The sequence below is a fragment of the Myotis daubentonii genome, chromosome 8, assembly GCF_963259705.1.
Source record: "Myotis daubentonii chromosome 8, mMyoDau2.1, whole genome shotgun sequence".
Lineage (NCBI taxonomy): Eukaryota > Metazoa > Chordata > Mammalia > Chiroptera > Vespertilionidae > Myotis > Myotis daubentonii.
Genome location: NC_081847.1, coordinates 18,430,499 through 18,446,857, shown reverse-complemented (window position 1 = coordinate 18,446,857; position 16,359 = coordinate 18,430,499). Strand labels below are relative to the sequence as shown.

The following is a 16,359-nucleotide window of genomic DNA, read 5'->3' as shown; positions in this document are numbered from 1 at the left end:
TCTTACTCACCAATTAGTTTTGGAACTTGTATCACTCGTTTTATTGCTTACGTTACTTAGCATAATTTCCTTTATTATTCTCTCAAGAGGCTAGAGTTCTGTGAGTAATTTATTTACACATTTATTTTTAAGGATGGGAATGGCCACAGTACTTTCTGAATACTTGCATTTTTGAGAATGTCCTGGTTGATATGGACTATTGGGGTCTCTATCTTTTACTCTCAGATGGCATTATCGTCCTGGTGGTTGGTTGGCTTTCTTCCTTCCTTCCTCTGTCTGCCCTTCTGTCTGTTGTCACTCATTCATTCATCCAACACACAGCTGGGTAGCATTTGACTGTGTCCTTGTTCTCTGCTGGCATTTAGTGGTATGGAAGAGAAGGTGGGTGCCCTCTGTGTGGATTTCTTTTCCTAAATTTTCCTGGTGGTTGGCCCTTCCAGGATATCCTTGAGACTTTGGTTGTCCATGGGATGTCCTCCTGAATGACGTCTTTGCTTATTGCCTTTTCTGTATCTGCTTTGATTTTTTTGTGTGTGTGGCAATTCCTGTTCTACAGGTGACTTCTAAGTCTCTGCTCTTTTTACGTATTGTCTTTTACTTCAAGTATTGGAAGAATTGCATGAGCTGATTTTTCTGAATCATTAATTTTTTTCTATAGTATTGGACCTGTTACTAACTACATTTACTATATGGTTTCTTTCTTAAAACAAATGTTAGATTATTTATTAAATAATGACACAATTAAAGTTATATAATATTTAAAGGCTTGTCATGTGAAAGAACTCCTTCACCTGTTTTCCCCCATTCCTGTCCTCTCCCCCACAAACAAGCACCTTTGACATTTTTTAAGCTATTTCTTTGTGTATTTTCTTTTCTACGCCTAAATAATAAATGTTTACTATTTCTTGATGTATTCAATTCTGACAGTATTTATTTCATGTTACTATAGATGGAGTCTTAGCACTATTCACTCCCTACCCCCTTCGTGTTTCCAGTATTATGATATCATTATTTTAATTGAATCAATAAAAATTATTTATATTGTTGTGATTCTATAGCTGTTAGTTACCACTAAGTCAAGTTGTATCCTATGATTTTTTGTTTTGTTTTTGTTGTTCAGCCTTTTGCTTTCCTGGGAGTGTGTACTTGTCTTTCTTTTCTTCTTGAAATCTTGCTGAAAGTATTGTATTTATACCCCTTGCTCCCAAACCTGTGTGTCCCAGGCATTCTTTCTAGAGGCCTTTTTGTGGGAGCTCAGCCTCTCGCAGCGGTTCTCAACCTGTGGGTCATGAACAATGAAAATACATCCTGCATATCAGATATTTACATTATGATTCATAACAGTAGCAAAATTACAGTTATGAAGTAGCAATGAAAATAATTTTATGATTGGGGGTCACCACAACATGAGGAACTGTATTAAAGGGTCGCGGCATTAGGAAGGTTGAGAACCACTGCCTAGGGTCTCACCATGCCCCTCTGGGGAATGGTTGCTCCCCTGGCTGCCAAGCATCTTGCCTACGGCTAGCCTTGATTTCTCTTCCGGGTCATGTCCACTGTTTTTCTGAGTCCTAGATCTTCCTTTTTTCTGGATTATCGTTGTTTTGCACAATAATTCTTCAGTGTTCAAATGTGCTTGTTGGCACTTGTACAGCATATAGACCAAGGGGGGCAGAGAAAAGAACCCCACCCCTCCGTTTTAAGACTTGCAAATTGAAGGAGCATTTTGAATCATTTAAAGAACACTATTAGTTTAAAATGCCCATGAACAGTTTTCTGTTACCAATTATGCATTGGAATACCAAAACTGAAATGTTTTAGTCTCTCCTTAAACTTTGCTACAGTTCATAATTATTAACCAGACATGTGCCAGCAGTGTGATAGATGTTGACTTAAGTCTAACATAGCTGTTGACTAGATAGTTGCTTGTTATTTCTGTCGTCAGATAGCTTATGGTCTATGGAGCAATAAATGCACACAGGAGAGGAGAAGCCGTTTACTTGACGTGTGGAGTGGAAGAAGGCTAGTCTCTGGCCTTTCAAATGCCATGGTCCATTGCTTCTCTGTTAGTGGAGGGGAAATGGTTACTTCTCTCCTGTAACTTTTGAAATTTTGGAATTAGCCCCCATCAGAGAAAAAGCCCAGGCCACAGGTGTGATGAAAATTGGGAAATATAAGACATTCAGTCAATACCTTGCTTTCCAATAGGGTTAGAAAATGGAGTGCAATAAAAATTCTGGCTGCTAGAATAGTAGTTTGCCATGGATAGGGGTGACCAGTTTTCACAGAATCTATATATATAAAAGGCTAATATGCTAAGTGTCCATCCGACCAGTAGCTATGACACGCACTGACCACCAAGGGGCAGATGCTCAACGCAGGAGCTGCCGAGTTGCAGTGACTTGGTAGTGGCAGTTCTCAGGTGACACACCCGGAAACCAGAGAGGAGGGAGCCAGATTTCTTGCGGGGCCATGCGATTCCATCTTCGGCTGTGGGTTATGTTCTTGCTGGGGCACTATCTGGTTTACTGCACACTTGTGTTCCACACCCTGTATGACAGCAACTTTGCAGAGTGCCCTCTTGCACTCCAGGACCCCTTGGGGGATGTCGGAGAGCCAGTTTCAACCCAATCCCCGCAGGCCAGGCCGAGGGACCCCACCTGCAGGAGGGACCCTGCTCACTCCACAGACGCCCTTTGAGCCATGGCGCCACTGTGGCTGGCAGGAAAGGGACCACGGGAGGTTGGCTCCAGGGTGTGCCCGGCCCGTCTCGGCCAGTCTCGCCCAATCCCACCCCGCTGGCCACCTTCTAATTAATTTCCTTTCAATGTGCACGGATCTGTGCAGTGGGTCACTAGTTAGCATATATAATAAGATGTCACAGGATTATGCTCAAACTTGCTCATTTGTCTCCTTGTGTTGCAGCATCTTTCAATGCCTATAGTGGGGGTAGTCCTGACCATCGCCATTGCCCTCCAGTGTCTAGGAATGTAAATCAGTATAGAATTCTGGTTAAGAAAGGACCAGTTATCAATCAAGTAATGCATAATGAATAATCACATTAAAATGTAGCTTACTTCAGCCCAGCCAGTGTGGCTCAGTGGTTGAGCTTCAAACTATGAACCAAGACGTCATGGTTCGATTCCCAGTTGGGGCATATGCCTGGGTTGCAGGCTCAATCCCTAGTGTGGGGCGTGCAGGAGGCAGCTGATCAATGATTTTCTCTCATCATTGATGTTTCAATCTCTCTCCCTCTCCCGTCCTCTCTGAAATCAATAAAAAATATTTTTAAAAAACATGGCTTAACAAACGACAAGTGCTGGCGAGGATGTGGAGAAAAAGGAACACTCGTGCACTGCTGGTGGGAAGGCAGACTGGTGCAGCCACTGTGGAAAACAGTATGGAGTTTCCTCAAAAAGTTAAAAATGGAACTCCCATTTGACCCAGTAAACCCACTTCTAGGAATATATCCCAAGAAATCAGAAACACCAGTCAGAAAGGATATATGCACCCCTATGTTCATAGCAACACAATTTGCAATAGCTAAGATTTGGAAACAGCCTAAGTGCCCATCAGCAGATGAGTGGATTAAAAAAATGTGGTACAACTACACAATGGAATACTATGCTGCTATAAAAAAGAAGGAACTTTTACCATTTGCAGCATCATGGATGGATCTGGAGAGCATTATGCTAAGTGAAATAAGCCAGTCGGAAAAAAACAAATATCCCATGGTCTCACTCATTTGGGGAAAATAATGAACAACATAAACTGGTGAACAAAAATAGATCCAGAGACAGAGAAGCACTGAACAGACTGTCAAACCTCAGAGGGAAGGCAGGGGAGGATGGGGTAGGGGGGTAAGAGATCAACCAAAGGACTTGTATGCATGCATCTATATATATAAAAGCCTAAGTGACTGGCTGACCGGCCTACCGGCCGACCTGCTGACCGTTGGTAGCTATGACATGCACTGACCACCAGGGGGCAGACGGTCAATGCAGGAGCTGCCGAGTGACAGCAACTTTGCAGAGTGCCCTCTTGCACTCCGGGACCCCTTGGGGGATGTTGGACTTCTGGTTTTGGCCCGATCCCCACAGGCCAGGCTAAGGGACCCCACCGGTGCACGAATCCGTGCACCAGGCCTCTAGTATTAGCATAACCAATGGACACAGACACTGGGGCAGTGGAGGCTTGTCCTGGGGGGTGGGAGTGGCCAGGGAGGGTTAATGGGGGAAAAAGGAGACATATGTAATACTTTAAACAATAAAAAACAGAAAACAAAAAATAAACAAAAAACATGGCTTACTTCAAATCATTAAAATGTTTCTGGTTTGGGCTCCCTCAAAGTAACATAATTTAGCTGTAGGTAGTTATTTTAGGAGGTCTTCTCAGGAAGCACAGTGAGGGGTAGAGGTAAGACAGGGAGGGCAAAAGCCTGCAAAGCGTGGGTGGATGATTCCTGGGGACCCTCTGGGGGACTGTATAGCACATGTCCCAGATGTGGCCCAATGAAGATGAGGAGGCTGGGAGCTTGAACCCCAGAACTGTCATTTTTCAGTGACTGAAATCACTTCTAGAGGCAGTAACTTCCTGGTAACTTCTGGCCGGCCCTGCCTCAGGCCCAGCACCCTCCTGGAGCCTGGTGGGATTTTCAGGCAGAGACACAGCTGCTCCAGCTCAGAAGTCTTGGTCTTGCCGGCTGTTGTCCACTGACACTGCAGGTGACTTTTGGGCTGGGGGACACATCAGGCTCTGACAGCATCTGCTGCAGGGGGCTAACCTGGGAGATTTTAGGGCAGCTGCACCGACAGATAAACACACATGTGAGCTGACCTCAGACACCTTAGCATGACCGTCAATGGCCTAAAACAAACTCCCTCTGGGGCCTGAAGGCTGGAGCTGTTCCAGCATGTGCTGTGCAGTGTGTAGGCCAAAGGAGACGTAGCTAAGTAAGAAAAATGGGAAAGGCAACTGAACACCCCACTCCCACCCCTGTTATTTTTGCACGCCTAAGAGGGTTTTCATAAACAATGGGGAATTAGAAAATAAAATTAGCTTGCATGATTTCAGATGGGAACAGATGCCTGCTTGCTTGATTTTTAAAAAAATTCCCACAAAAACCTCAAGCAGAGTTAATAATGTATGAAAATTAGGTACCATGTGTGCACTTTGCTTCATAATGTTCTTATTAAGCAGCGAGTTGATTTAAAAATAACACAATGTGACAATTGACATAATGGCAGACTCTGTGGTGTGTACGGAAACATTCTCTTCGAATGTTCTATCAGGTTTTCCATTACACAAGAACATTTATAAAAAGCTTTCAGAATTATCATACACTATGAAATTATATCAATTTACAATTCAATGACACGAACTGCCCCAATACAGATTACAATTGCTTTTTAAAATATGGCTTAGCCAGCCCTGGCCAGTGTGTTTGGAGCGTCATCCTGTACACTGAAAGGTCTCAGGCTTGTTTCTCGGTCAGGACACATACCCCGATTGCGGGTTTGGTCCCTGGTTGGGGCACGTACAAGAGGTAAGCAATCGATGTTTCTCTCTCACATTGATGTTTCTCTCTCTCTCTCTTCCTCTCTCTCTAAAATCAAAAAACATCCTCAACTGAAGAATAAAAAAAAAAAATAGCCAAATAGAGATAACTATAGAAGTAGTTTTCTACGGAGTGTCTAAAACTCCACAGTAGATTCACATTTCTGTTGTCTCAAATTTTTGCCAATAGCATTTGCTGATTGGAATTTGCCTTCTCTTCTTTCCCCTTTACACCCTCTGCCACTCTGGCTTGTAAGTAGCAGAAAGACACGGGGAGAAACAAAGGGTCATCGACCCACAGGTTTCCAATAGCTCAAGGGATGTCCTGGTTCTGAAGGCAACATGAGTCTCTACGAAGTTGACACATGGGCATTGGACCAGCAGGTGGAAGTGTCCTCTTCTAGAGTTTGAGTGTAAGCCTCTGTCATTCCCTAAAGAAACCACTCACAGTGGTGTCCCAGTCCATGATGGAAGGGCAGCTGGCTGCTCTAGGTGCTGTGCTGGTGCCTTTGGGTGTATTATCTGCAGGATAGTGCTGACGGTTACCTCCCGTTGATGGGGCCTAGCAGAGTGCACCATCGAGGCACAGGCAAGTCCAGTAATCAGGAGGTTCAATGCTGATCAAATATGTATGTACTAGAGGCCCCATGCACTAAATTCGTGCAAGTGCCTTGGCTCTGGTCCCCCGCCTGCCGCCACCACCACGCCGGGGGACCTCTGCTGCCTCTGCTGCCTCTGCTGCAGCCCCCACCCTCTGCGGCTTTGTCTGGAAGGACATCCGGTCTAATTAGCATATTACGCTTTTATTATTATAGATGTATTCTACAGCAAGCTTTACATTGCCTTGAAATGTTTAGTTATTCAACAAGACAAATATCAGCTCATTTCAGATCTCAAATAGCTGCAGGGTGAGAGAATGATCCCACAGGGCAGTTTAAGTGAATTGACAAAGTCCGGACATTTTGTACTGGTGGTGGGAGTTGACAGGAAAGACAGTGAGCACTGAGGGAAGTTTGAAAGCTATTGACATGAGTTAACGGGCTAATGGGTTTGGGGCATTTTGTGGAAGGGAGCCGGGTTGGCATGTCCTTTCTTGGCAGCTTCCTGTGATTGTCCAGTTGTGCCTCCTGACATCACCAGGGCTGCAGGTGTGGTCCAGCACCCTCAGAGTCATAGCACCTTGCAGCATTTTAAAGTGTAATTGCAGAGGAGACATTTGATCTTTATGACTCGCACCATGAGGCTTTCTTGGAATCTTTGCAAGGGGTTGGTTGGAACAGAACTTTTCCATCTACACTATGGTCTATAAAAATCATAGCAACTGACTTCATGAGGTTGGAGTTTTTCTTTTGTTATTTTCTTCACTCTCTAATTAGGTTTTGCTCATATGCAGGACAGAACAATCTGGCAGGAAGCATTCAGTATTAAACTTACTCAAAGGCAGGGCTGTGCCTGGCATGGTCCTAGCAAGAATAGAGAGAGGGTTTGCTGCCCTGGACCCGTTGCCAACCCCAGAAGCCCCTGTCCAGGTGAGCATTGGCTCCGAAAGGAGGCCAGGTCAGCCGGGCACTTGGCAAGGAGTTCAGAGACCTGGCACTCTTCCCAGCCTGGCTGCTGCTGGATGTGGCCTCGGGCGTGCTCTCTCTCAACTGACTGCACCTCCACTGCACTCAGAAGCAATCGGAGGAGGATAACAAGAGTATCTGCCCTTGACTTCTTGGAATGCCAAAGGTGACAAATTGTCAGAATCTAAGGGGCCATTTATTTCCCAAGTGTGAAGACAGGCTTTAAAGAGCTAAGATGAACATTTCAGGGTATGTCCATGGGCCTTTGAGGAAGGAGGTGCTCTTTTGTGTGTGTGTGTGTGAACAGTAGGCTCAAAAAAGAGAAAGAGTGACATCTGCAATGGTGTTCCTGGGAGTTCTGAGGAAATATGAAGACATTAGTGAGAAGCTGTAACTTCTCACCGTCAGTTCCCCAAATCCTGCTGGAAGCAATTTTCAGGCACCGTCTCATTCTGCGGGCCCCTTCTATCAGGAGTCCTGGGCACCTGTTTTGCAAAGAAATCGGTTTTCTAGAACCCCTTCAAGACTGTATCTAGTGCCTAACAGCCTGGTAGGATGATGTTACTGGGAGCCAGGCAGGGGTGTTGGCGAGAGCAGACGCAGGTTGTCTCTGCAGCTCTGTGTAAACCCTCCCAGCCTGGATGGGTGTCACCAGCTGCAGGGCAGCCCATCTGCCTGAGCTTCTCCTGGAGCGAGCGGCATCTTTGGGAGGCCTGGAGTCTGCAGTCTATGAGCACTGAGTGCTCACATTTATTTGTCAAGGTGTTCCTTGCAGTTCATTAGTGTCCACGGAAGCCTGAAGTTACTCACTTTGTTTGATGTCCTTGTCACACTGGCCATCCCGCAGTGTGAAAAATGCTTCAGAGGTGCTGTTTTGGGTGTGAAAGAACAGGACAGGTAAGAACGATTCCCTGTTTACTTGGTATTTCACACCTCTCAGAGCATGGGCACATGCTGCAGTCTGTTTGCAGTGCCCTGGGCAGTCAGCCCGGGAGGTGGCAGCCTGTCATTTATTGAAGAGAGGTGGAGGCAGGGCGGAGGAAAGGCCTGCCCAGGAGTCTCTGCTTTTCTCTCTCCTGAGAGAATGGACTCACCTGTGGTGCACACTGCTGTGTGGGCCCCGTGCTGTCTCCTCCTCTCAAATGCTGGTGAAGTGCTGTTTAGTCCCATAGCTGACATAAGCAAAATGTGGTACTTCCCTTCCTTCCAGGGCCATCACCTGGTCATTCTTTAAACAAATCAGTTCCTATTCATTCATTTCTGCACTCATTCATCCAGTGCTCTGTGTGTGCTACACTGTGCAAGCCACACCACTGTGTTCTCTTACTAATGGGGAACTTGTGAAAAGTGTGTTCCCAGGGCTCCCCAGCCTTCTGTGCTGCGTTGCCTTGTCTGGTCTGTCCTCCAAGTGTTTGGTGACAGTTACCAGCAGTAGTACATTGTCTCACCGGCCACCCCAGTATGGGGCCACTCCAGTTACTGCCGATGGTGCACCCTAACCATAATTTACCTTTGCTCTTTCTGGCTTTTCCTCAGAGTCCCACCCTCACCTCGGCCTTTGCTCTTCAGGCTCCTTGTGCAGCCCTTGACTTTTCTGTCTTCAGTCATTTGTCTGTCAGTTTCTGATCAGATGGCCCGCACTTCCTTATACTCCTGCCTTCATGTGTTGACAGTGAAGAGAGGATACACAGAGGATGATGCTGATCTTTGGAATTTGAATGCCTCCTTAGCCCTCCGTCAGCCTTGACCCCACCCCCTCCTCAGCTCCAACATCCATTGGCCCTCCCTCCCCTGCCCGTACCTCAGCCTCCCTGACCTTGGGGCTCACCCCCTTCTTGAGGCCCACCACCCTCTGGCCATCCTGCGCTCCTCGCCGCAGTGCTCTGGTGCTGATTGCTTTCTTTGGCTGCCGCCTGCTCTGTGGCTGGGCTCTGGGAGTCCCTGCCCTGTCTGCTGGGATGCACTTGCTCCTGATGCTAGCAGTTGGGCTATGCCCTGTTCCATGACTGCCCCGAATCAGTGGTGGAGCTTGGGGCCAGCCTTGTCTCCCTTACTTTGGTATGCCCCTTCCACTGCCATTCACAGGCCACACAGGACAAGTGCCAGGCATACTAGAAAGCCGTCTCTAGGCCCATGTTTCTTTTGTGGCTTCCTTACCGCACTTCCTTATGTAGCTTTGTTCCCAGTTGAGTAAAGTCAAATGATTGTTGTATTTGATCCATGCCACTTCTTCAGCGATCAGGGCAAAACAGATAGGTGAACTGAGGTCCTGCAGAAGCTTGTTAAATGGACTGTGCTAGGGCCGGTTTTTCTTTAAATTAGACAAATGGAGATGGCCTTGAGGTCCCTCCCTGCACATTTTCTACCAATAGAGACAGGTGCCAAAAAGAATGACAGCTTGGCCGACTGTAAGCTGCAGGTAGACTGGCGGGGTTGCCGGCACCCCCCAGCTTTCTCCACTTTAAAATGGGATTAAAATAGTGCCTTCAGACCTGCCAGGCACTTAGAACAGGGCCTGGCTCATAAGTGGGGACCCCAGTTATTCACCTGGTAGACAGTCAGCTCCAGGAAGCCAGGCCTCTGCCTGGGCCCCTCTGCGTCCCTAGAATAGGGCATGCCTTGTAGCTGGTGCTCAATAAATATCTGTTAAGTGAAGTTCCTAGATTAAACAAGAGAGGGCCTGTGGCTCCTTGGGAAGAATATGGAGTTTGGTATCTAGAGGCCTGGAGTTTGGTCCCATCTCAGCCACTCATATGCTGAAAAACCTTAAATAAGCCCTATAACCTACTGAACATCCTTTTTCTCATTCATTTCAGTGGGCACGTTATATTTTGATTTGGGCAAACCTACCTGAGTGTGGCTTACACAGTACGGAGCTTGGTGTAACCTCCCCGGTAGGACGACGGATTCCTTCACTGTGGTCCTGGACGTCTGTGTACCCCGGACGTCCCCACGTCGTTCAGACAGCGTGGCCTGCCATCATTCCAAAGCTCCGTTTTCTCCTGTCTCCTTGCCCCTGTATTTATGAGGGAGGACGCCTTTCTCTGAAGCCTCCCTGCAGCCCCTCAGGCCCTGTGGGCTGTGACTTCTCTCACGTGCCCGGGCGGTAGCAGGACCAGGCACTGCCATGTCTAAAGTAGGCCTCCGTGCTGGCAGAGAGGGAGGAAGGAGCGTGGAGTACTGTATGTGTGGTGCAGGCAGCTGATGGTGGCTTCTCCAGGGGACGCTGGTAATAATATACCAGATATTGGGTTGTTAAGAGCAAGCAGGATCACACGGTGGAACTGCAGCATGCGGGCCCATAACAGGTGACCCATATCTATCCCATGGACATTACATTTGACACATGTTTAAACATAAATTGTGAATGCCCTGAGGTGGAGCCTATTCTCTCCTATGTGGCCACAGTCTCCACTTATACTTAGTTACTTTACTCATTTTGCTACCTGCTTGGTTCTTCCAGGCTTGTAGGCCCTGTGGTAAAATATTGTAATATCCATGTTCAACTAGTTTATTCTTTCTTATTTTTGTCTCTTAAAGCTTTTATCTAAAGTTTGTACTAACATTCTCAGTGGGTGTTGTTTAAGTGATCAACTCAAACCCAAAAAATTAAGCTCCAAAGTGTTAAGCTGGCTAAAGTCATTTAAAACAAATAATAGGGAAGTATTTGGGGCTTTGTTTTTGTTTTGCACTGTACATCTCAAAGTGCAAAGATTGAAACTCCAAACCCTGTAATCAACTAGTTTATCCTTATGTTATACAATTAGAGCAGGAATATCTTAATTACAGTGAAAATCCCGTCTTTTCTCAGTGGATTTAATCACGAGCTGGGACAGTTTGGCTCTAGATATCTCAGTCTCCTCTGCTTTGGTCCCCCTTTTCTGAGATCCACCATGAGAGGTACAGGCTGGCCATAGGATGGTTACCTGTTCGTGGCAGGTTCTGAGTGCCCAGAGCTGCCTTGAAAGGTTGAATTTCTCTCTGAGGCACTAGAGCCAGTATGGTTTGGAGACTCTCATCATCTCATAAAAAAACAAGCAAACAAGAAACCAAAGGTATTCCATTTCAGTGCCTGTAGACCACGCGTTCTCAGGGCCTGCTGTGGTTTCTGTTCTCCTTGACATGCATCTAGCTGAAAGCTGCTGACATTATACATGAGTCTATATGCAGTACCAATTTCTCTCCTTCCTCTTATTCTTTCTTTTCTATTTTTTTCTCCAAAAAAAAAATCAACTGCTTTCTTGCCTTGAGATGTAAATTCTACATTGTGGCGCATTGGAGTTCAGTTTTCTGAGAAAAAGCTTAAGTTTATTAGGTGGGGTCACAGTGTTCTCATAGAAAACTTTACTCTGAGGCATGGAGCCATATGTGGTTAGGATTGTTTTAAGATAAAGAATGTAAGAGGATCAACATTATACTGTTTACAGAAATGTGGGCTGTGCCCATTGCTTAAATAATTATCGCACCTGATTTACAAGCATGGTCCAGGATGGGGTGGAAGGTCCAACTGGCTTTCCTGGCGCCTCTGAGTCAGTGCCGAATCAGAGGGGCGCTGGGGGTGCTGAGGAACCAGCTATGATTGGGAAGTGTTCCCCATCACCCTTCCAGGATCTGGCTTCTCAACAACATTAAAGAGTAGAAAGTGACTAGCAGGTTGGATCACAAACAGATCTTTGCATGAGATTGACTCTTAGCAGTGAGGGGAGGCTTGGTTTGGTTATATCGCTGGTTATAGTCACATTTTCTGTATTTACTCTAAAGAGGGAAACAAAACTGATTTTGAAAATAAAAATCATGCTTTTTCAGTGTCTAACTTGGATACATTTATGAGTATATATATTGTGTATATATATGCAAAATCTGTAGCTACACACACACATAATGAACACATGTATAAACACGTATACAGACACTGATGTAAATGTAAACTGCTGGCGGCAGAAGGCAATGTATCACAGTTCACTGCAGAACACTGATTTCCAGATGTTTGGATTTCATGAACTAGGAATAAAAAAAAGAAAAAAAAAAGAAGAAATAGGCACATGCCCAGATTGCAGGCTCGATCCCTAGTAAAAAGCATGCAGGAGGCAGCCAATCAATGATTCTCTCTCATCGTTGATGTTTCTATCTCTCTCTCCCTTCCTCTTATTTTTTCTTTTTTATTTGTTTCTTAAAAAAAAAAATCAACTGCTTTCTTGCCAACTTCATGTTTTCCAAGATCATTAAAACATTTTTTTGGGGTGCTGGATGTTAACTAGACTTATTGTGGTGATCATTTCACAAAACAGTTGACCCCTGAACAACACAGGTTTGAACTGCAGTGGTCAAACATATGTAGATTTTTTTCAATACATACTATAAATGTATTTTCTCTTCTTTATGATTTTTTTCATAACATTTTCTTTTCTCTGGCTTACTTTATTATAAGAATATAGTATATAATACACATTACATACAAAATATGTGTTAATTGATGGTTTATATTATCAGTAAGGCTATTAGTAATTAAATTTTGGAGAGTCAAGTTATACATGGATTTTTGATTGCACAGTGAGGGTGTATATGTGTGTGTCAGGGCCCCTAATCCCTGCATTGTTCAAAAGCCAACTGTGATACAGATACTGAATCATTATTTTGTGTACCTGAAACTAATGTTATATGTCAATTATATCTTAATCAAATATTTAATTTAATTAATTAATTTATTTAAAGAGAATGCATTTTTTAAAATATAGTATATTTCTTTATTGACTTCAGAGAGGAAGAGAGAAGGAGAGAGAGATAGAAACATCAATGATGAGAGAGAATCATTGATCGGCTGCCTCCTGCATGCCCCCTACTGGGGATTGAGCCTCCAACCCCAGGCATATGCCCTTGGCTGGAATCGAACCTGGGACCCTTTAGTCCAAAGGCTGACGCTCTATCCACTGAGCTAAGCCAGCTAGGGCTTAATCAAATTTTTTACATGAAATTTGTATTTTATGTAAAAAGCACATAACATTAAATTTATCATCCTAATAACCATTTATTTATTTATTTTAAAAATATATTTTTTATTGATTTCAGAGAGGGAGAGATAGAAACATCAACGCTGAGAGAGAATCATTGATTGGCTGCCTCCTGCATGCTTTTTACTGGGGATTGAGCCTGCAATCTGGGCATCTAACCCAGACTGGAATCTAACCGTGACCTCCTGATTCATAGGTCAACGCTCACCACTGAACAACACTGGCCAGGCCCTAATAACCATTTTTAAGTTTTACAGTTGAACAATGTTAAGTACATTCACATTGTGCAGACCAGGATCATTTTGGAAGAGAGAAAGAGAGACTCCCATCTACTATCCTCATCCTATATAATAAAAGCCTAATATGCAAATTGACCAAATGGCAGAATGACCGGTCTCTATGATGCACACTGACCACCAGGGGCAGACACTCAATGCAGGAGCTGCCCCCAGCCCTCAAGCCCCAGGCCAGCCTAGGTGGGTGCCAGCGAGGGACCCCCCTAATCGCCTAGCCGGTCGCCCCACAGATCAACCCTAATCACTGGCCAGGCTTAGGGACCCTACCCATGCACGAATTTTGTGCACTGGGCCTCTAGTCATTTCATAAAAGAAAGAGCAATTTAACATCAAAAGGGAAACAAGGAAGGCTGTCATCTTAGCTGCAAAGAGTTCTTCTCTAACCTGTGGTAGAATAGTACAGAGAATCATAATCATCCAGGGAAAAGAAATAGTACAGAGAACAACATAGCCAGGAATTCTGTACAACCATTACTCTGATTTTTAAAATGGCTAACCTTCTGTCGTCCTTGCTCCATGTCTTTCCTGCTTGAAATGACTGCATATGAACTGTTTGTTACCAGGCCATGGTGAGACAAGAGCTTTCACTAGAATGAAATGAGCCATACCACTAAGCACACAGTCCGGTAGCTGATACTTTTTCACAGCAAGTTTTTATTGAGGAAGGAAGCTGTGTGTTGGTTTACATCCTGGCATGAGTATCTTATCATCAGTGGTCCAAGTGCCATTAGCAAGCAGTTCATGTAGTGGCTCTGGTCAGCAGCCCTGTCCTAGATCTGGTTGTGTTTTTATAGAAGTGAAAGTTAACACTTGAAGCCCATATATATTCATTCCACTGTGATCCCATTCTCTTCTCTTTCTCTCCAAAGTTAACTAATGTACTGAAGTTGGTTTGTATTCCCCAGTCCATACTGGATCTGCATGAGCCCAGTAGAATACATAGTGTTGTTTTATGTAAATGGAATCCTGCTTTATACAGCTTTCTGAAATTTAATTTAGTTCACATAACATGATTTTAAAGACTTACCTATTCTGATACATGTAGAACTGCTTTACACTTTTGCTTCTTGTGACTATACCACATTGTATTTATTTATCCTCCTGTCAGTGGACATTTGTGTTATTTCTAGGTTTTTGCTAATACAGACAACACTGCAGTGCACATTCCTATAAGCCTTTCCTGCCCATGCGAGTGTGAATTTATCTAGGAGAGTTACCTGGAAGGAGAGTTGGTGGGTCAAAGGTGAAGTGATGTCTCCATTCACAAAATCTAGTTAGCGTGTTAACCAATCTAGTTGTTTAGTAACAAGCTTTCCAGATCAACAAGGAATGGGAAAGATAACATCCCACGTCAGCTATCCATAAAATTGGTTTTCTGGACCAAATTGAGAGCTTCTGATTGTTGATTTACCTAACGATCGAGCTCAAAGTCTTCTGTAATATAGAGATGATCTGGTGGCTTGGTCACAGTGACTTTTCTTTGTCTTTGGAGATGGAGCAGGAACCAGTTGAGAAAAGCCAGCCCTGTATTGTTTCCTCCTTTCCATGTGAACCAGAAAATGTTTGCAGTCGTGGTCTGGGAGGCAGATGGAACTGGGTGTTGCTGTCCCTTGGACTGTTACAGATGACTTTTTTGGTCCAAGAAAATTCCATGGGTCAAAACTTGGCCAGTCTTCTCGGCACGTGTCTCAGCAGGCCTTTCGGGAGTGGCTGTCCTGTTGCTCAGACTGTCAGATGATCTAAGTTTCTTTTGATCATCTAGTCTGTGGTTTCTTTGGACAGTTTGGGGAGATATCCAGGGGAGAAGTAGACTCAGGATCCTTTGGGGTTGGATGTTGCAGGCATGTTCCCAGATGGTCTGGAGGACATCTGAGAGGGTTCCCATGGACAGTGTCCCTGTGTAGCCACCACCAGCCTGGTAGGAGCACGTGGAATTTTGGCTGTGGATGAGTCAAGTGCAGTCTTAAAGAACAAAAATGATGTCTGAATAATGTACTTTATTCACAGCCTCTCTCTTATCTTTAGCATATAGTGGAGTGTTTTGATCACTCTTTAAAAAACAGTAAATGGGAAGACAACTTGGTAAGAAAAAAAACTATAGCGACATCAAAGAAAAAAATACGACTAAGAGCCTTTTCATTTGTAGGGCTCCTGTTGATTGACTTTTCTCAAATACCACATGACAAGTTGAGTTATGGGGGGAGTCTGAGAGGGATCACACGGATGGCTAATCTGTGTTAATGATGCAGGTACCTGACTGATAAACATTTTGTGTATAATTTGGCACATGGGAAACCACTGTGGTCACCAGGTTATCCGATAAAAGCTTTTTCAGTGGTTGCTTTTTGTGAAGTAATTGGTGTTTTGGATATTTAGGCACATGTTTATATCTGTAAAATAATTTTTTTTTTTTTTTACTTTTGATAATCAGCTGTCAAAGCTGGAAAAACAACAGCAGAGGAAAGAAAAGACCAGAGCCAAAGGGCCTTCTGAATCAAGCAAAGAACGAAACGCTCCTCGCAAAGAAGACCGCAGTGCCAGCAGTGGGGCCGAGGGAGACGTGTCGTCTGAGCGGGAACCATAGGCTGCCGGATGGAGCTCAGGTAGGAGGGCCTCCTCCCTGCAGGCCTCCATCCTACCACATTTTGGGCAAACAACAATGAATAGAGAACAGAATGACTCTTGAGGTCGAATTCATTTCACGGACATTTCACTAGAGCTCTCTTAAATCCACTGACTTCGAGGATGGAGAGAAAAGTTGAAATGCAGGAGAGTCAGGTACCCATGGCCTGGGGTGTTCACCTAGGAGGCTGTGTGTGTGTCACCTTCCTCAGTTGCCTATGACAGTTGACAACTGCTGCTGCTATTAGCATTTCTAGAATGTTCGCAGATCCAGCAGCTAGAGCTTCACACGAGCTCTCGACAGTGGCCCCT

General features: G+C 44.7%; 1 protein-coding gene across 1 annotated transcript in view; it reads left to right on the top strand.

The window, feature by feature from the left end:
* DTD1 (D-aminoacyl-tRNA deacylase 1) overlaps positions 1-16,359 on the top strand; it is a 164,876-nt gene that overhangs the window by 136,505 nt on the left and 12,012 nt on the right. The window contains exon 5 of the mRNA XM_059705442.1: positions 15,857-16,028. Coding sequence (XP_059561425.1) covers positions 15,857-16,009 — 153 coding nt within the window. The 3' untranslated portion in view covers positions 16,010-16,028. The remainder of the gene's footprint in view (positions 1-15,856; positions 16,029-16,359) is intronic.